We start from the raw sequence: 22,869 nt of genomic DNA on the forward strand, positions 1-22,869 counted from the left end.
GTGAAGGAATGCTCGGTAATCTCGTTCACCAGGAAGAAAAGTCCAATTCTCTGGGATTACCACATGAGGAATGAGCGAGTGGAAAGGACGAACGTTGTGAAGGACCTTGGAGTCATGCTGGACTCTGAGTTAAATTTTCGTGAGCACTACAGCTAGATCATCAACAAATCCAACCGGAAGCTTGGATTCATATTTAAGATTTCGTCTGAGTTTCGAGACCCATACTGCTTACGGTCACTTTATTTCAGTCTAGTCCGTTCCATACTGGAAACTGCAGCAGTAGTATGGAGCCCAGCCCACAATGTTTGGATCTACAGAATTGAAAGAATCCAGTCAAAATTCATCCGATACGCGCTAAGACATCTGCCCTGGCAGAATGTAATTGACCTTCCACCATACGAAGCTCGATGCCGGCTTACAGGAATGGACACCCTTGAGAGGAGGAGAAACAACTTGAAAGCCATATTCGTAGGCAAAATACGGTCAAAATAAATCAATGTCCTGCCCCGCCTGAGACAGCGTAGTTTCCTTCGTCTTCAACCACACCAAACTGACTACGCACGATGTAGTATCGGTTCCCGAACCCAACTTCCTGAATCTCGATCACGGCAGGGTCCAAGCGGCAACCAAGAATTCCGGATCCAAAATCCATCCGTCAGCTTGCGTGGTCCTCTTCACTCTCCCCGTTCACGCGCCATCTCCCTTTTCTCCTCCGCTGTCATCACCTACCCAAAGTCTATAGGTGCGCCTGTTGAGTGTGTTTGATAGTAATGGTAAACCAAGACCCTATAACGAAACGAGTTAGTTAACTCCATGTGTGTGTTGTTTAATTTGTACCATCAAATGTTCGACTTTAATGTCAGCTCTAGAGTATTTCAAAATCGAGTGACAATTTTTTATGAATAGGTTTAAGTGTTCATGTAGACTAATATGTCAGATGAATGTAACTCTAAGGGTTCATTCACAAATTTCATAACGCTAAAAATGGCCATTTTCGACACCCACCCACCCCCTCGTAACGCTTTTTGTATGAATATTTTACAAATTTTGTATAAGCCGTTACATTACAAGGATACCCACCCACCCCCTTCAGCGTTATGAAATTTGTGAATAAGCCCTAATAATAATAATAATTGCTAAAAAGTGTATTTTGTTTCGTTATAGATCTTTGAGCTACATATCCAAACTAATAAACAGCCGAAAAAATCAACAGCTAAAAATCGCATTGACAAAAATTTAGAGAAGAAAAATATTTCAATTTTTCGCTTCATGCAAAATTACTTTTACCAAAATAATTTCAAGCGGATTACAATACTCCTCAAGAAAAGTTCAAAACAAACATAACGCATGTTCGTTTGGCTCACACTTTGAAAGCTCTCGCTGCTCGATTGGCTCACACTTTGAAAAAAATGTCAGCTTCCGCGAATCTCTCTTATAAAGGATTACTAGAAAATAGTAATTAATGCATAAACTTTAGTAATTCTGTGAATATTTTTATTTCTGAGGGATGTTCATTTTCCGTGTTGCTGAAATATTTCAATATGGGTTGTTGATGTGTATCTGGGCACCCTGTCGCTGTTTGACAGTTTGAGACTGTAAACAAAATTTGATAAGCGGTTCAGCATCGTTTCGTGCGCGTTTTCAACTAAATTCGATTTTTTGCCATCTAGTTTTAGTTGAAGTACATTAAAGTTAGTTTATTCTGATAGTAAAACAGATTAAGTAATGTTCAATCAATAGTGCATGTAATTCAAGCCGCCGCAGTTCCAGAATTCCCGACGTTCATGTGAGCCGCATCGAAACAGGCAATCAAAACAAAACACCTGAAGCACCGCTTTTGGAAAGGAATGTCCTACGACGAGAATGGCTTACCATTGGACGGACAATATTCACACTACCGCACTGACTCCGCGGGACTATCAAGTGGAACTGCTTGCCTCGGCCAAGGAGCGTAATTTAATCCTTTGTCTGGCGCACAACTCGTCGAAAGAATTCATTGCCCTAAAGTTGATTCACGAGTTGGGTTCTCAACTACGGAAGCCGGCTGGAAAGCGAAAGCGCACGATTTACATTTCGCAAAACGATTCCGTGTTCAATTTGATACGAGACCTAACGGATCTGAAGGTAATCAACGTGAACGATCTGGAAGATGCGGACGAAGATTACGATTGGGAGCAAATAGTGGACGATTACCAAGTGATTATAACGGACGAAAGGAAATGTCTGGATGCCATAATCTGTGGCTATTTGGATCTGAACGAAGTAAATCTGCTGGTGATCGACGATTGCCACAAAGTGTACGGCAATGAAGAGATATCGAAGCTGTTTAACGACTATTACAATGTATGCCGGGAGAAGCCCAAAATATTGGGACTGGCAGGCCCACTGCACAATGCCGGATGTATACCGGGAAGGCTGAGCGCAGAACTGGAACAACTCGAATATTGTCTGCAGGCGAAGGCGGAAACGGCCAGCGATATCGTGACCGTATTGAGGTAAATTATTAATTTTAAGGTCCACTAACAGGTTTGTCCTTAGAGTTTTTTTTTTTTTTTGTTTATCAGTAGAGATGTACTGAATTGCACTATTCGGCCGAATAATGACTAAACCCTAATATTCGGCTACTAACTGGATTAAAATAAACAAACTATTTTTAAAATAAAGAAAGCTACTTCTAAGGTGAAAAATTAAGCGGAGTATGAATAAAAATAAAAGATCGCCTTCTTTAGCTTTTGAAATAATTTGAAGAAATAACAAATAGTTTTTTGGATTTGCATTTCAGAAGTTAGAATGCTGTATCCAATTATCATGTTCATCTTTTTTTTTCTCAAGAGAAATTTGGTGCAAACGTCTCTCGACTTCTGGAAGTATTTCATATAAATTAAAGCAAAAAGGCCAATAACCATTGACTCGTATAATAAAGAAAAAACGTGATCAGTAGGTGTCGTAAAAACATCGAAAGTATGATAAATCCTGATCCTGATAAAACTGATGGGCTTTAGTTAGTTTACCTTTATTTGAGTGGCATTTCGCCCTTGGCGAGATTTATGGGCTTTAAAATGTATAAATTTAAAAACGCATCAAACTAGTCAAGCGGTACCTGACAGTCCCTGCAAAATGAATGGAAAGCTGATGTGCAGAGAATGGCTTGTGTATTGAGCAGCATCGAAGTCGACTTAAGGTGATTATAGAACGAAGCCACACCTCAGATTTTCAAGAGCACAAGACTTGAGAACCAAACAGCACTCCGCGTTAAAAATCTATCCCATTGCTCACCACCAGCAAGCAAGCAAGTTGATTGATTTTCAACGCGAACTGTTGTCAAATACTCTCGTCTTGTGCACTTGAAAATTCAAAGTTTGGCTTCGTTTTATAATCACCTTAATGCTATAAAACGGAAAAATTCTCACATTTTTTCAACATTTTGCATCATCGAGGAATTCATAAAAAGGAAAATTCTATGTATCATCGCTTCAAAACTGAGTATTGCTGTTTGCGTTTGACGTGCAAACCTTGGCTAACTGGGCTTCAAATGCGGTAACACAAAGCAATCAAAGGATACTTAGCAACCATGATCCATATCACCGCCAACCTAGCAAAGAAAATCAAATTTTGACTTCGCATTTCTTGTGAAAAATCTTACCGCGTTTGGTGTTCCCGCATTTGATATTTGCGTTTCAAATGCACACAGCAATATATTTGTTGCTTTATGTATAACAGTGTTGTTATGATCGATAAAAATGAGTCTAAAATTACACCTAAGGGGTCTATTTTGTAAATCGATCAGATTCATGTGACTCGCCTGTAAGCACTGACGATCAAAGTAAGCATGCATATTTCAGATGTCACCCGTCGACTGCCATAATAATCCAGTCACATATGGACCAATGCACGAATTCACTAATTTGACTTTTGAGCGGTGCCGAATTCACTAGTTGCCATGGTCACATAAATAACACGGCACCGCCAAAACGTCAAATAGTGAACCCGTGCAAAGGTCCATAGAGTGACAACTGTCGAAAAACTCGGGTGGCAGAGCCATGTCGAGCGATATTTTTGGTCGACAGTGACTCCAGTCGAGTCATTTTGATCGACTCAACTTATAAAATAGGGCCCTAAATCTTTGATTCTGAGCAATGGATCATTGAAAGTAGTTTTTGCCAGTGCTCACCGCATCAAAACAAAGGCGCCACTGTATATGGGATTTAACATTGTGACATCATTGCTGTTCTGTCAAACACACAAGGCTACGGTGGCGCTATCTATGCTTTCCATAGTGGCCGTTTTGGTTATTTTAATGATCCATTCCACCGAACATGACGAATATTTTTTTTTATTCAATTTTTGTATTTTTTGAATCGCCTGAAAATTTTCATACAGATTCTTTATGACCAAAAATGCCATTATGCACCTTCAGACCGCCATTTTGAACCTCGCCTTATTTTTGAGAAGGGCGTATCGGAAAATGCATAGCAAATCTTTAAAAAGCTGTAACTTGAAAACGGTTTGTCCGATCGATTTGAGATCTTCTACAAAGTTGTAGGTATTGCTTAGGACTATATGGAGAAAAATATGCACGGTAAACATAAGTTTCAGGTTATTTTTATTTCAAAAACAAAATTTTTAAATCGATTTTCTCCAGAAACGCAGTTTTGATTTTTTTTATTTTTGGATATGTTTTAGGAGACAACTTATGTGATTTATTGCACAATGTTTCAAAATGGAAGAATTATGGACAAAAAAGTTATGATATTTTAAAAAATTACAGATTTTGAAAAAAAAATCGAAATAGAGGAAAAGAATATTTTTTTATGTGATTATTTGAAAGTAGAGAAAAATTGCAATCGAAAAGTACTTAAGTAAAATTTTTCTAGGTTGCATCAATTTCGAGATATACTTATATTTATATAAAATTTTCAAATAAAAAAAGTAATATAGACCCTTTTCAAACATATTTCGTGTTTCTCCATTCCAGAAATATTTTATTTTGATTGAGTGAATCGTTGCTAAATTGTTTATTGTTTGATCAAAACCTATATACTAAAGTATTTAAAAAAGTATGCACGGTAAAAAAAATATAACGAAATTTTCAAATGAAAATTCGAAGTTCATTGTTCTTAAAAACCGCAAAATTGATGTTTTTAATTTTTGGATATGTTTTGCAGCATATTGTTTGTAATTTCTTGCACAATGCCTCAAAACGGAAAATTTTTGGATAAAAAATAAATTATTTAAAAAAAATAAATAAAACGAATTTATGTAAAACGATATTTTTGGTGCGGTTTTTTGAGTACAGAAAAATAACTATATATATTTTTAAATATGAAAAATTTCTATTGAAAAATACTCAAGTAAAATTTAGCTGAGATGCATCACTTCCGAGATATACACGGTAAATCTAAACGTGGCATTAAAAATGTGATTCTATCACAACGGTGTACCTTTGGTCCCCAGGGCTAAGCCCGGCTAATGGCCCTCTCATCGAGGCAAGATCGTACAACCATGGAGAAGGAGTTTGTTTTTTTTTTGTTTTTATGTTTTCTTTTGTTTTTGCTTTTGTTTTGTTTGTTTTTTTTTATATATACGCGCAATTTTATTTCTTAATTATATCAACTACTTTCTTGTTATCGTCACAGCTCGAAAATTGTCTAACTTCAATTTGTGTTTCAGAGACAGGGATAAACGAGTGATATTTCAGAGTGCCTTTAACTGTTTTCGCACTTGAAAATAGTTGGTTAAGTTCTTGTGCAATGATATCACATTCCTCAGTAGTTGAATAACAAAAGAAGATTTGTGTAAGCTGCTCTTCTTTCCGATTTTGAGCCGAATCATATAGTTCCTTAGCATTTTTTATCGGATGTTCACGTTCTTAGTTCTCTGGCAAGACTGGCTCTGGTAGCCATACGTTTTATTGTCCCTCCTATGGCATCGCATGGCCCTTTTCCATGTGATGTTGCAAAAAAATGCCATTCAACTTCTATATCATATTTGATTTTAAATTGCCAAAGAGTTGAAAGGTTCTTCCTATTTTTATACTGTGATGCAGCTCCGTCAGACATAAAACATATCTTGTTGACAGTTAATTTGTGATCCAATCGCAAAAAATCTATCATTTTAGATATGAATAAGTTGACAGATACAGAATCGTGGCGCAAATCTTCTGAAATTACAACAATACCTAAATGATTGACTTTGCCATCTTGATGATAATATATTACAAACGGATGCAAAGTAGCTTGCTGAGCATTCCAATGATGGCTTTGAACTTCATCTTGAAGAATAAATGTGTAGTTTTCCGAAAAATCACAAATTACCACAAATTCACCTTCTATCAAATTGTTTTTTGTGTTATTTAAAAATGTAGCTTGCTCTTTTTTGATGAAATCATGAGGTATTAGTTTCTCCAATTAACGAGTTGTCCCCTAAAACATGACCAAAATAATAAAAATCACAGATGCATTTTCTTAGAAAATCGATTTTAATTTTTTTATTTAAAAAATCTGTCATTATTTTTTACCGTGCATATTTTTTCCAAATAGTCCTAAACAATACCTACAACAACCGCAAAATATATCCAAAAATTAAAAACATCAATGTTGCGGTTTTTAAGAACTATTAGCTTTGCACTCTTTTTTCAATACTTAACTATTACCGTGCACTCTTTTTTCAATACTTAAGCTAAGTATGCTGTTTCGCTCAAGAAAAGTAAAGAAATTCCTTGACTGAATGGGTCAAGAAATTTCCTACAGAGAGCCCCTTTGGAGTGACATTTCTTCTCAACTGCGTACTGCAATCAGAAAAATGTGATTTTCTTGACCATTTCTTGGAAGAAATTTTTCACGCATCGAGATAGGCGATTCCTTTTCTTGTCAGTAGCAAACCAGCCTTTAAGCATGAATGATTTGATAAACGATTTAGCTACACTGAACGAAAACTCCGGTCGCATATTGAATGATTTGTAATTCACATGATTATAAAACTTTACATTCCACATTTTGAATGACTATGAAAGAATATGTATTCACAGTCTGTTGAGCAAAAACCATCCAATTCAGAGATGAATTTTAGATCACAATAGAATGGTATTATGCAGCTAATCGAACAATGATAACGCAAATGAAGAGCATGCAACTTATGACGGATTTTAATTTCTTCCATGTCCCAAACCAAAAATCATTCAATTACTGTCTGAAGTACAAGACGAGAAGGGGATGTCAAATGTCAAATCAATCTTCTAAATCTAAACGTAAACATAACAACGGCAGCGTGGTTTTCCAAGCGTTTCTGGGTGAATTTAACAGGTAATTGCACTTGAAATCTTACATTAGCCCCTTCGGTATCATTTATTTTATACTTCTTATTGGTATCTACCAACCACAGGTCGCTAATATGCTGGTATTCCATGGAGCTCATACAATGTGTTCGGCAGGTTGGCATCTGTTCCCGAAGACTGGCGAATAATACATTTTATAACCTCTTAGTGGAAATAAAAAATAATGTACATTCATCAACAAAGCTCTGAAGTTGATTTTTTTTATTTAAATTTTTTAAATTATTAACTAGAATGGAATAAGGATTGTTTACATGTGTGTATGATAATCATTCAATTTGAGGCATCTATTTGAAAGATAAAAATCATTCCAAGACTGGATGATTTTCATTCGGAGTAATTTGTAAACAGATGATTTTCGCGCAGATGAAAATCATCTTGATTGTGTCTGAAAATAGGTATGGGGCTCGGATGAGTCAATAATCATTCAATGTGCGACCGGAGTTTTCGTTCAGTGTACGATTCGCTCAATCAAAATATTTTTTTCTGGAATGGAGAAACACGAAATATGCTTGAAAAGGGCCTATTTTTCTTTTTTTATTTGAAAATTTTATATAAATATGAGTATATCTCGAAATTAATGCAACCTAGAAAAAATTTACTTAAGTACTTTTCGATTGCAATTTTTCTGTACTTTCAAATAATCACATAAAAAAATATTGTTTTCCTCTATTTCGATTTTTTTTTCAAAATCTGTAATTTTTTAAAATATCATAACTTTTTTGTCCATAATTCTTCCATTTTGAAACATTGTGCAATAAATCACATAAGTTGTCCCCTAAAACATACATAAAAATAAAAAAAAATCAAAACTGCGTTTCTGGAGAAAATCGATTTTAAAATTTTGTTTTTGAAATATAAAATAATCTGTAACTTATTTTTACCGTGCATATTTTTCTCCATATAGTCCTAAGCAATACCTACCACTTTGTAGAAGATCTCAAATCGATCGGACAAACCGTTTTCGAGTTACAGTTTTTTAAAGATTTGCCATGCATTTTCCGATACGCCCTTCTCAAAAATAAGGCGAGGTTCAAAATGGCGGTCTGAAAGTGCATAAGGGGGCGTCCACAAATTACGTAACGCTCTAGGGGGAGGGGGGGGAGTAGGCTCAAGCGTTACGGCTCATATAAAATTTTGAAATTTTTCATACAAAACAGCGTTACGGACGGGGGGGTGGGGCGAAAATTTCCAAATTTAGCGTTACGTAATAAATGGACGCTGCCTAATGGCATAAATGGTCATAAAGAATCTGTATGCAATTTTTCAGGCGATTCAAAAAATACAAAAATAATCGGGTTTGCGAAACGGCGTGGAACCACTCTTCTACAGTGATACTTCCATGAGTCGATGTTCCATGACTCGATATCGACTCATGGAACCATACTGAAAACATAATTTCATGGTTACTATGATGGTCCCTAGAAGCAGCTTTCCAGAGAATTGCTGTTCCATGACTCGATATTTCCATGAGTCAATGGTCCCTTCAATATCGACTCATGGAGGTTTCACTGTATCACATTTTTCAACGATTGGGGCCCAAATAGCCGTAGCGGTAAACGCGCAGCTATTCAGCAAGACCAAGCTGAGGGTCGTGGGTTCGAATCCCACCGGTCGAGGATCTTTTCGGGTTGGAAATTTTCTCGACTTCCCAGGGCATAGAGTATCTTCGTACCTGCCACACGATATTCGCATGCAAAAATGGTCATTGGCATAGTAAGCTCTCAGTTAATAACTATGGAAGTGCTCATAAAACACTAAGCTGAGAAGCAGGCTCTGTCCCAGTGGGGACGTAACGCCAGAAAAGAAGAAGAAGAACGATTTGATTTCCTAAAATTACAGTTGTTTCTTGTGTGTTTTGCTTTCTGCTAAAAGTAATTAAATTTCATTTTTTAACATTTAACTGAGGTAGGCTCTTACTACACCATTCATCGAAAATAGATATTTCACTCAGATAGATGTCAATGTCGTTGTCATATTTGATTTTCAGGAATAACTTCATGTCATCGGCATAGATAAGAATATTTATATGCTTAAGAATGTAGGAAATATCGTTTACATATAATATGAAAAGAAGAGGTCCTAGATGTGAGCCTTGAGGAACTCCTGATGTAACATGGATGGGATTAGATTATTTACCATTCTTCTTCTTCTTTCTGGCGTTACGTCCCAACTGGGACAAAGCCTGCTTCTCAGATTAGTGTTCTTATGAGCACTGCCACAGTTATTAACTGAGAGCTTTCTTTGCCGATTGACCATTTTTGCATGTGTATATCGTGTGGCAGGTACGATGATACTCTATGCCCTGGGAATCGAGAAAATTTCCTTTACGAAATTACCATTATATCTCACTATTTGTTGTCGATTTGTTAAATACGACTGTATCCAGTTTAAAGATGATTCATCAAATCCTATTTTTTCTAACTTGAAGAGTAACATGTAGGGGAACTGGGGGTAATATGCCCATAGGGGGCAAAACGCGCCACCATCGATTTGGACGAACGATGTGTTTTAGAATGCTTTTTTTTTCACCCTAGAACATAGAAAATGGATAAAGATGCTTCAATTAATATATTTTTATGTGTTTTTCTCAAGAAAATCATAAAAAACGTATAAAAACGTTTTCGCTGTTTTCGTTGCAATTTTGTGCGATTTTCAAGGTAATTTTTTTGGTCGATAAATAACCAAATTTTTGAAACTATCGCCGAGAGCCAACTTGTGCACTGTCATAGTTTGTATTACTTGCAAACAACATGTAAAATTTGTCCTTAAAAAGCTTATCGAAGGACCTAAACTTTATTCAACTCTGGGGGCAAACACCAAAACAGCCGTTTGAATTCAAATTCTACCAAACGTAATGCCACGTTGAAGTTACGCACAAATTGGAACCTTACAAATTTGCATTTTTCGCATTAGCATGTATACTATTATTGAACAATAACATCTGAACAAACGCCCGGATGTATGCAACCTATAAACAAGCATGATTGTGTGCGTACGTTTAACGCCGGACTGAAGCGGGGCATTTTACCCCGCAAAACAATACATATGTAGATAAGCAAGCATTTTTTTTTTAAATAATTTATAAACCCCAAAAAAGCTAAAATGGATAGCTGTTTCTACTATTTGAAAGAAAACATGTTTGTTTATCCGACCATATTTAAAAAAGAGCATAAAATAACGTTTTTCACATCTAAAATCGCGGTTTTCCTCAACGTGGGCAAACTACCCCCAGTCCCCCTAGGACATGTACTACGGACAAAAACACAAACAGTCAAAGGATTGTCCTACCCATGACTCAACAAAATATTACAAGATCAGCAGAAAAATAAATTTAATATTTTATTATGTGTTCAATAGATACATTCCTGGAAGCAATTCTTCAGAAGTTCCTGGAACATCCATAGAGAATTATCAAAAGATTATTGAATCTTTGGATGATTATACGTAAGTACACTCTCGTGCATAAGTTTGGGTTCACCCCCTTAAAAACATGCAAAAGTGTTCAGTCCATATCTCTGTGATTACACGTCCAATTCAAACTCTTCAAGCCGCATTCGAAAGGCAATGAGTTATTCTTACTTCGTATTTATTTTTCCAAAATTATTCCTTGAACTTTGTATACTAAATTTGTACTTAAAATTGAGACATTTTTCAAAAAACACACTTGAAAATCATATCTAATTTCCTCAGCATTGGGTCGACCAAAATTTCAAATCAAAGTGTCATTAGAATCGTAATCTTATATTCTTTGAAGAGACCCCACGAAATTTTGGCGGAAAAATCTGGAAAGTATTCAAAATCAATGAAACAGTCAGTCAAGTCATCGTGCAAAAGTTTGGGTTCACCCCTCAGTATGGTGAATCGTGCTTCACCTGAACTTACTTAAATCTGTAAAATCTTAAACCAATCATGTACGCACCATTATTTGCGCTCAAAAAAGCTTTAAACTATTAAAATCGGTTGAAAAATGGCAGAAATATTGATAAAAATGGTGTGCATGTGGCTCAGGTGAACCCATACTTTTGCACGATTTGCATCATACTGAGGGGTGAACCCAAACTTTTGCACGATGACTTGACTGACTGTTTCATTGATTTTGAATACTTTCCAGATTTTTCCGCCAAAATTTCGTGGGGTCTCTTCAAAGAATATAAGATTACGATTCTAATGACACTTTGATTTGAAATTTTGATCGACCCAATGCTGAGGAAATTAGGTATGTTTTTTCAGTGTATTTTTCGAAAAATGTCACGACTTTAAGTATAAATTTAATATACAAAAATGAAAAAATGTTTTTGGAAAAATACATGCGAAGTAAGAATAACTCTTTGCCTTTCGAATGCGGCTTAAAGAGTTTCAATTGAACGTGTAATCACAGAGATATGGACAGAACACTTTTGTATGTTTTTGAGGGGGTGAACCCAAACTTTTGCACGGGAGTGTAGATGAAAAATCGATTTTAGTACTATACCATTTAAGGTGAAAATAAATCGAAGCCAAACTTCAAACTTTCAAGAGCACGGATCTGAAGAACCAAACATCCGTTTAAGCTGAAAACCTAATCGATTGATCACTGACTGGTAGTGACCAATCGATTAGGTTTTCAGCTCAAACGGATGTTTAGTTCTCCAGATCCGTGCTCTTGAAAATTTGAACTTTGGCTTCGATTCATCTTCACCTTAATTCCACTAGAATTTGTATCCTTTGACAGATACGCGTATTTCGACCTCAACTGTAAGGCTGTCTTCAGTGTCGTGTACTATGCTCAATAAATCTCTTATTTTTCAATCTAAAGCACTGTAAATTTACACGGTCAAGTAACAATTAATTCAAATAAAGATTTGAAAATTATACGTGATGGTGTAACAATTCTTGAATTTGGTTTGTATTTGCTTTATTCTTCAGTTTACAGTACATTGAAATTTAAATATTTTTATCTGTGTTGGATTATTCAAAAGTTCATTTAAGTTTGTTTTACAAGTGAGAAATCTGCAACAAGACGAAATGTTGCGTTAAACAAAAGACATCGACGCGTTAGTGCTTCCAGTGGACGATTTTCCTTTTGAAGGAAGCACCACACTAGACAACGGACTAGCATGCAACGGCCAGTGGTACAGTCGAAATACATTTCTGACGAAAAGTTTTCCGGACTGAAGCGGGAATCGAACGCACACCCCTTGACTCAATGCGGCTAAATGTCCTAGTCAAGTCCTATTTAAACGACCGTCAGCAAATAGTAAAATTCAATGGGAAAAGATCAAATCCAATACATGCATACATCCAACACATCTGGAGTACCTCAAGGCGCACACTTAGGCCCTCTTCTTTTTATTTTATATGTTAATGACGTTTCTTATATTCTAAGCAAACTGAGGGTCCTTATATATGCTGACGACATGAAGCTATTTTTAGAAATAAAGAATGATGACGATCATAATGTTTTTAAGAATGAGATACAAATTTTCTACACTTGGTGCTGCAAAAGTTTATTGGAATTGAATATAAAAAATTTTAACTTCTTCTTCTTCTTCTTCTCTGGCGTTACGTCCCCACTGGGACAGAGCCTGCTTCTCAGCTTAGTGTTCTTATGAGCACTTCCACAGTTATTAACTGAGAGCTTACTATGCCAATGACCATTTTTGCATGCGTATATCGTGTGGCAGGTACGATGATACTCTATGCCCTGGGAAGTCGAGAAAATTTCCAACCCGAAAAGATCCTCGACCGGTGGGATTCGAACCCACGACCCTCAGCTTGGTCTTGCTGAATAGCTGCGCGTTTACCGCTACGGCTATCTGGGCCCCTGAACAGTTATAGCAGATAACTAACCACACCAAATATATCTATTGTTTTAGGAAACGAACATGTAAAAAAATGTGATAAAATAAGAGACTTAGGAGTTATCTAAGACTCAAAACTATCATTTGTAGATCACTATAATGCAATAATTCATAGATCAGGAAATATGCTCAATTTCATAAAACGATTTGGTCAACACTTTCGTGATCCTTACACATTAAAAATACTTTATGTTGCGTATGTAAGATCAATATTAGAATATTGTAGTATTGTTTGGTCACCTTACACAAAAAACATGAAGAACGTATAGAATCGATACAAAAGCAGTTTTTATTATATGCACTACGTAATTTAGGCTGGTCAGTACTTCCTCTACCATCATATGAATCACGATGCATGCTTATCAATATGAAATCACTGAAAGTGCGTCGTGATTATGCTATGGTTTCTTTTGTTAACGATATTGTTTCACAGCGCATTGATTCTGCTGATATACTTTCAAAACTGAATTTTTATACTCCTACTCGTCATCGTTACTTGTTACGTCCTACTCGTCATCGTTACTTGTTCACAGTAAGTCATCATCGCACGAACTACGCTAAATTTAGTCCGTTGAATCAGATGATGACTATATATAATCAGCATTGTGAAATGATTGATTTTAACATGTCTCGAACAAAACTGAAAAAATACTTTTTTGATATACAAAACAATAGTAACTGAGGAATGTATTATGAATCGAGTATACTCAACAAATTTATAGTGCAGGGCTGGTAGCAAGTCACTTTTTAGTGACTTGGTCACTTTTTTCGACCTGGTCACTAAAAAGTCACTATTTTCAACAAAAAGTCACTAAAGTCACTTTTTTCACGAAAATGGTCACTAAAGTCACTTTTTTCGTGATCTGATGAGTATGAAATTAAAGGCAGGTTACCTTTTCAAATATCATCAAAACTCCTCCGGAGAATAACCCGGATAAAAACGTATCATTCAGTGAATGGAACAAACCATTAATGTACAATATAACGTGTTGGATACAATACAGCGTATTGTAATTGAATGTCGAAGCAACATTATTCTTGTTTGGATATACAATTCAAAATCAATATAATATATTGCAACAGAACATTGTATTGTTTTCAATTGGTTTTATACCTTACAATTTTGGTCAAATTCCTATTTTCGCGTAAAACAACTGTTGCTTTTTTCTATGTAGCTTTGCTGAAAGTAGTAAACAAAACAAGTTCAGAAAGCAAGGAATGTTGGGTGAAAAATATTCAAAAAGTAAAAAAAATAGTTTTTTAGAAGTCACTTGACATTAGCTGTAACAACGAATGCAACCATGATAAATATCTTGACTTCTATAAAAGTTGAAATTATGTTGCTACTTTTGGCACCAATATCCGGTAAATTGGGGGATAATCCATACAAAATACAAATTCTATGCTTTTCATCACTAATTGAAATACAGTTCGTTGAATTGTTTTTGTATTGTACAACAATACACGAATTGCTAATCATGACAATACATGAACAATAAATCGTATTGTATTTTCAAAATATTTGTTTGAGAAAATATCTATATTTGTATTGTTACGATACTTAACCACCCATACATTATATTGCAAAAATCTCATATACCATACAGTGAACTGTTCAAAGCAATATATTGTACTGTAATTGTATTGTCATATTACAATATACTGTATTGTATTTCCAATAAATTGAATGATACTGTTGCAATACGTTACATTGTTTTTGTATTGTATTTTTTATCCGGGAAACCAGAGATGCTTAGAAATAACAACCAAAAAATTCAAAGAGTTTGTCAGACACTCGTACAGAACTTCTAAAGCGGGTACTATTAATAATTTAAAAAAGTGTATTTGAAATTCCAACAAATAAACTATACAATTATCCATGAATCAACTCTTGACACTGTTTTTCATACGGCTTTGGGAAACTATTTCTATACATAAACACGTCTCTATAATGAATGCTTGAACGTTGTTGAGCAATAATAATTAATTACTAGTGATATCAGTGGCTATTCCAAATAATCAAATCCACATGTTCATACAATAACAAATTAGCGTTTACTGTTTGTTTTATAATCTAAATATGCAAAATTAGTCATTTTCAGGGTCGTAGATCAGATAAAACGTGTAATTACGAGCCGCCACTGAGTGATATGATTGTTTTCAAAGCCTAATTCATTTATTCAAACGATCGGTTAAAATATAGATATTTTAATATGAATGGAATAATTTTCTAATTCGGTTTATCTCGAATTCGTCAATAATCAGTTGCGTTTTTGAGTTAAGGCCTAATTGTCGCCAAAATTTTGTCTATAACTAAAAATTGTCCCCCGAATTATTCCACAGATTTGATAAGAAATGCTTCAAGTAATTAGTTTTGCATCTCTACTTCAAAATCTTCAATTATTTTTTGCCAGTAAGGTTGCTAATGAACAGGAATTTTGCTAAAAATTGTATTCGGAGTTTGTTTACTCCATATTTGTAACATTCGACCAAAGTAGGCATTGAGTAAATGGAAAACCTTACATTTTATGGCAGTATGAGAAGAAACTAAAATTTCTAAAAATTACCAGAGACTCAAAATTGCATATTGTATGAAATTGTATACAGCACATACCCAATATTGGGTGAATAGTCAGACAATAATATTGATAGGAGTTTCTTTTCTACTACATTACGAGGCTCATGAATATAATAAATGTGACGGTTATGCTGCTACATGTAGCAATGTGATAAAACAACTTAAATTTTCTATAGCATACTCACAGATAACAGTAAGTTGACTGAAACTGTTTATCATTTGATGACTCTCCACTAGAGTGTTCATTTCCCGGCCATTTTGTTCGTCCCGGGATTCGGGACAAAAATCTTGGCTTGTCTCGGGAAGTGCCGGGATCCCGGGATTTATAAAATGTTCAAGCATTAAAATAATTGCCATTTGGCATACTACCGAGTTAATACTGTGGAGAGTCATCAACAAATAAAAACTTTCGATCAACTTACTGAAATCTGTGAGGATCTGTGAAAAATCGAAAAAATACCAAGTTGTTTTGTCACATTGGTAATTATAATCGCATAACAGTCACATTGAGATTGTACATTATCCTCGTTATGCAGTAGCAATTAAATTTCTATCAGAATCATTTCCTGACTTCTACTTCTTCTTGGCATTACGTCGTCACTGGCACAGAGCTTGCTTCTCAGCTTATTACTTCAGGGAGGAGCTCGGCAAACTGTTTCTCCTAGTCCACTTAAAGTTCTAGTCATGCATTTGCAAAACCGAAAAAGGCAGTTTCTTCCAATTGGACAAGAAATCTAGAAAAATATGTTTCTTTATAAAAAAGAAATCTTTTTTAAGTAGATGAAAAAACCGAATTTAGTACTATACCATTTAATTCCACTAGAGTTTGTATCCTTTGACAGATACGCGTATTTCGACCTCAACTGTGAGGCCAAGTCGAGTCTAGTACACGACACTGAAGACGGCCTTACAGTTGAGGTCGAAATACGCGTATCTGTCAAAGGATACAAACTCTAGTGGAATTAAATAGTATAGTAATAAATTCGTTTTTTTTTTTCATCTACTTATAGATATTCTACTAAACAGCTCGAAGATTTTTTATAAATCTTTTTTTTTAATTGCTCAATTGTAACGAGAGCTTTAAACATTGTTACAGCGACCAGCATCGGCAGGGTTAATTCTCTGCAGCTGACTTTTGGTAGCATACACTGAACCAAGGAATCATATCAGGTTTATCTGAAAACACACATAGTTTTTTTCCATGTAGCTTTTCACATAACGCTCATCAAAATATCACATAAACTTGTGCGATTTCTTTTTGATTAATTTCATCTGATAAAACACATACATTTGATGCAAATTTATCATACGAGCCATTGGATTCTGTCAATGAGTTCTATGTGAAATTCAGATGAAAGTTATTGGCATTGTTAGTGATTTTTATTAGATATTAAAATGAGTTTGTGATGATTCTTCTTCAGTTTTTATCCAGTAGAATTGATGAACAATCTAACCAGAGTTTTTAAAAATCTGTTTATTTTACACATGATTGGCATTTGTGTGAATAAGCGATGGAAGCGAATGCATTGGTTAACCGATTTTATTAGCTCTGAATTCTTCTGGATGGTTTGTTCCGTTCCTACCGACCTTGTTCCGTTGACTTCAGCTAGGAATAAAGTTGATGTTTTCTGTGAATTCAAGTCTAAAGAAGTAATTCACATTCATTTTTTCGTTTATAAATAAATAATGTTTTTTACTTACTTCTTGATTATCCCAAACATTATTCTGTGATCCACGTCGCGTTGAAACAAAATTTTATTCCAAATACTCCACCATGATTCTTTCGAGACTCAAATTCGCCATTGCGAAATAACGCTATACTTTTCACATCTGCCAATCCCATAGCATTCATTGGATTGAATACATAACTTTTGTTCATATACGTTTCACAGTGTTCAAAATTGAATATTATGGAGTATCATAATGAGATTTATGTGTTTCTTACATGAATGTCAATGGACACATATAACGTGAATCGGATTTCAATTGTCGTAAGGGTATGTGACGTTTTTAATATCTTCTATGATATTTCTTGGTTCAGTGTATGTGCTGCAATTCCAGCATAATCTGGCCGACAGCCATGATTACTGCCGATTCTCAAAAGTTCACTCTGCCCATTCTCAAGTTCGTTCTAGAACGAATCTCTGCAATTAAACTATATCGCTGATGAAGAGATCATAACGAATACTAAATGGACTTAATTCTCGAAAAAGTAACTCATAACAACATTAAACTATAGTTCAGAAAAAGATCGAATCGATTCTTTCTACTTTATTGTGAATATTATTCTCTGTAAGCAAGTTAAATGAACTTGATGTAAACTGAAGTTCGTTCTCTGAAATTTTGGTATAAGCTAATGAGTCCATATACCTTTAGACATTTGAGGATACATTTCATTAAATACTATAGCAATTATTACTGTAAATACTATTCCTATCTTGCCAGAGTTTATTATGTATTTCATCAGGATTTTCATCGGTTGTTACTTCAGGAATTCTTTCAAGAAAACCTATGAACCGGATCCCGAACCTCCAATAATTTCTGAAATAAGTTATTGATAATTCACAGGAGACATTCCTAAAAATATCTCTGGATAAATTCTTTGAGGACGCCTTTGGAGAATTTCTGACAGAATCTGTTAAGGAATTGCTGAAGGAATCACTAGAGTAATTCTTAAGGGTGATGAAATTTTTGGTTGAAATCTTTAGAAAAAATATGAACGAAAATTGTAAAAGTAGTTTCAGTGGAAATTTCAGAAGTAATTTTTGAACATATCCTTATAGAAATTACTGGTTGAAGAAATCCAAACAAACATTTCGGAAGAAATGCTAGGATGAATTCTGGGTAAGCTGAGCACTACTTTGGGAAACTTCTTAAAAGATCTTTAGATGAACTTTAGAACGACGCTCTACAATAATTTCTGGTGGTTCCCTTGGAAAAATATCCTGGTTGTATTTTTATAGATATTCTGAACGAAAAAAAATGAGGGAAATTCCTTGGAAAGTCCATGCAAGAATCACTGCACCAATTTCTGTGGAGTAATACCTAAAAAAAATAAAGCAAATACTTCTAGAGAAAATCATGAAAAATAAATAGAATAATACTTGGCGAGATGTGACGAGAAACCCCAAAGAAAATCTTATAAATAAAATCTGTGAAATGTATGGTCGGAATCTCTGCTCTTTGTTTTACAGTTCGTCTTTAGTATTTTAGACTTTGTTTTTTTTTAGCCATTAGATCCTAAGGTTTCAATTTTTAGACACTAATTTGCTACCAGCCCTAAACTAAGCAAATTGCCTTTTCAGATACTGCACTAAGCCAAAGGAAATTCTACTGCAATGCGCTCCGCCTGCAAATAGTAATTTAGCTTCATATCTAAAAGAAATAGTGTTATCACAAATCACATTCCTCGAAGACCACCGGTACGATCCGTCGGAAATCTACGAAGATGACGAATTCCTCGAAGAGTTGAAAAACATTCCAGATCCTCGAGCGGATCCACTTAAGTTCCTCCACGAGTTCCTGGCCGTGCTCGAAGAAATGGGCCCCTGGTGCGCTGATAGGGCAGCGTTAGCAATGATTGTGCAGATCGAAAAACAAAAGATTAAGACTCCTTACGAGAGACACTTTCTGCTGCTGTGTCTAGTTTCGACGGTATTCGTACAGATTCGATCGCACTGTGATCAAATTTTCCAACAGTATTCCAACGAAAAGGAAAAGATTCAAGCACATTCCACGCCCAAAGTGCTGCGATTACTGGAGATATTTCGACTGTTTAGTCCAGAAGGAACGCGAAACAAAGAAAAAGCCATAAGTGAAATATTTTCAGGAGAGCCACCTGATACGTGCCAATCAGAATCTTGCCAAAATCTACTGGAAGAGATAAAGCTGATAGACTTTAAAAAATTGATTGCGGATGTGGATGTAGTTACCAAAAGCATCGATAGCATTACTGAAAGTATAGCCAACCTTAAAACTTCTCTCAAACAGATTTCAGAACCGAGCATAGCAGAGGCAGATGTTGCAACTCAGTCGAAAAAACTACGATCTCCAACAAAAAATGGCATTCGACAATTGAGACAACGTAGAAAACCTGGAATGCCCAATCGTCCCTATAGATCAAACTATTACAACCAGAATGATCCAGATGCTTTATGTGCGTTAATCTTTTGTAACTCAAAGTTCATTGCCAAAATTTTGTACAGCTTATTCTACGAAAGCATTCGTTCCGATCCGCAACTAGCTTATATCAATGTTCAATACACGGTGGACAAAACGGCCGATCCCATCAAAGATCCGAAAGAGGCCGAAATTGAACACAGGAAACAGGAGGAAGTGCTCAAACGATTCCGAATGCACGAATGCAATCTGCTGATAGGCACATCGGTTCTGGAGGAAGGAATCGACTTACCCAAGTGTAATCTCGTGATTCGTTGGAACGAACCGGTTAGCTATCGATCGTACGTGCAGTGCAAAGGCCGAGCCCGAGCTGCCACCGCATATCATATTCTCTTTGTAACTCCCAAATCTGATGCTCAAAATTGTGCAAATCTGTGTGAGGATCTGAGCGAACGCATGAATCATTATATTTGCGAAAAGAGTATAGCGAAGCTAAATACTGTTAATGAAGATTGTGAAATATTAGACGACAAAGTAGAAGAAACCAATCCCAATTCTAAGCAAACGTGTTGTGTTGAAATGCATTCAAATAGTAATGAATTCGAATCTTCGCATAAGCTAAACATGCTGGTCATGGAAAATTGTACCAACGAGATGATTGAAAAGATCGCTATCTATATGGAGATCGAGAAGGTAAAAAAATTATATAATTTTGTACAAAAGTACATATTCACGGTTTCGTTAGCGTAATTTGATAACACAGTTACCTTCTTTTTAGTTGCTGCTTAAAAAATGTGAAAACATGGAACCACCGGAAAGCAATCAACAGTACGCGGATTGCTTCAGCCACTATCTGGAGCCCTATCGACCTCTGCCGGAAACGGATGAAAATAGCAACAGTGTTGGACTGTCAAACGCCATTCAAATGGTCAACAAGTACTGCGCCAAGCTTCCGAGTGACACCTTCACCAAACTTACGCCGCTGTGGCGAGGTGCCAAAACGGTGCGAAATGGACAAGAGCTGTATCAGTGCACCATACGGATGCCGATCAATTCGCCCCTCAAGGAAGACATTGTGGTAAGTAAGAACACGTTTAAAATGTTATATTCAATAGACACTATTAGCATCTTAGTTGGGTCACCTAAAGAATGGATGCCTGTAATTTCCTGAAGTAAGCTACACTCAAAATAATCCAAACGTCATTGTTACGTGAAAACATACGTGTTTTTTTTCCATCGCACTTTCCACGTAGCTCTTACGTTAATCATAGGTAGCCCAGAATGAACGCATGAACTTTTGAACTTCGTCCATTCTACCGTCGCTAAACGTAAGAGCTACGTGGATTTTCCGGTAGCCTTTACGAAGCGTTTCAATACGACTTAGATGGTTTTGCATTAAATTTAACTGTAATAAAGACCAATCTTATATCTAATAGGCTTTGGAAGAAAACTAATTCCCAATTGGGAAATATAAACAAACCTAAAAGATTGTGATAATTTTATTGTCAATCTGAGCATTTTGAATCCTGTTTCCCCAATTTTGTGAGTTTGGTCTGTCTTGTTGTAGCCTTCGCGTGCTATAATTGATAGAGGTTATAAATCACGTATAAAATATGAAGTAATGCATGGATTCTTCGGTGTTCAAAGCATATTTACCTTGAAATCAATCTTACACAGTGTTTAAAGCAGCAGCAGCTTCTGAAGTTCTTCAAAAATCAAGCGAGCGCCATCTTAGGATTCGAGCTTAACACCGAATGTACGTACACTATGCAAATGTCAAAATGAACTCAGGCACCTACGTGAATTCCATGTAAGCGCGATAGGTAACCTCAGTAAACATTACCGAGTCACTATTTGGTGGTTATGAATGGTTTAGTGATCTTTATCTTAGTCAGGTGAAGTGGAGGTAAAATGAATTTGGAATGATCTACGTGATTTTTCACGTAGCAATGACGTTTGGATTTTTTTGAGTGTACAACAAAAATACAATTGAAAAATCATTATCAGGGTGTCTAGGGGGACACGGGGCAGTATGGACACCCTAAATAAATTTCCCTTTTTTGACTGTAAAAACATGAATATTATACTGTTTTTTATGCGCAGTATGCTTTTTAAAGTTCTTGAGCATTTGTTAAACATGGTTACATAATCAGGAAAAAAATATTTTGTTTTCTAAAAAAGGTTTAAAAAAAGCTTATATTTGGTAGTCGCCATCAAGCTAGTGGGGCAAAGTGGACACCCCCATGGGGCAGTATGGACACCTTAATGTTTATAGGAAATTGTCCTGCGATCGTTCTCAAAACCTCGAAAAATGAATTACATATTCAGGAAACCATAGTGACAGGTCAATGTGCCACTGAAAACATGATTAAAACCAATTTACGACATTTTGCGTAGAGATGCTTTCCATATTGCCTCCAGGTTAGTTTTAATCAAGAATTGACAATTTTCAACCGATTTGTGGTTCCACGTCATAATTATTGCATTGAATGCTAAATATTTTTGGATAATTTTGTGTTTGAAGTTCTATTTCTTCCTCTACTTTGCCACCCGGTGTCCATATTGCCCCAACAGTTGAAGAAATTTCCATATAAGTTTTTCAATGTCTTAGAGTACCAGAAAAAAATCTACTATATTTTTTAATATAGCATAAATAATTGAAGATTCAATCAAGAGCTACATTATCGGTCAACTTGCAGTCATTTGCCTCTGAAACCTTATTTAGTGAGGTGTGAATATTATAATTTTCGAACCAAATAAAATCATGTTCAATTTTTCGATTTAAAATCAATGTTTTGAACATTTTTTCTGAAATTTTAGTGGATAGTTTACGCTTCCGATAGGCAACTGAAATATTGTTTGCATTGATAGTATAAAAGTATTCGCCTATGCAAAGATACAGAAGGTGTCCATTCTGCCCCGGGTGTCCATACTGCCCCCGGTACCCCTACTACCTAAATTGAAATAGAAACATGGAATTCTCAGCGAATTTCGGCCAC

The 22,869-nt window shown here is 35.6% G+C and overlaps 1 protein-coding gene across 1 annotated transcript in view; it reads left to right on the forward strand.

The window, feature by feature from the left end:
- Window positions 1-1,599: 1,599 nt before the first annotated feature.
- Window positions 1,600-22,869, forward strand: part of LOC5571497 (endoribonuclease Dcr-1) — a 56,654-nt gene continuing 35,384 nt past the window's right edge. Inside the window, exons 1-3 of the mRNA XM_001659697.2 lie at window positions 1,600-2,495; window positions 19,057-20,563; window positions 20,649-20,948. Coding sequence (XP_001659747.2) covers window positions 1,864-2,495; window positions 19,057-20,563; window positions 20,649-20,948 — 2,439 coding nt within the window. The 5' untranslated portion in view covers window positions 1,600-1,863. The remainder of the gene's footprint in view (window positions 2,496-19,056; window positions 20,564-20,648; window positions 20,949-22,869) is intronic.

The sequence above is a fragment of the Aedes aegypti genome, chromosome 1 (genome assembly GCF_002204515.2).
Source record: "Aedes aegypti strain LVP_AGWG chromosome 1, AaegL5.0 Primary Assembly, whole genome shotgun sequence".
In the NCBI taxonomy this organism is placed as follows: Eukaryota; Metazoa; Arthropoda; class Insecta; order Diptera; family Culicidae; genus Aedes; species Aedes aegypti.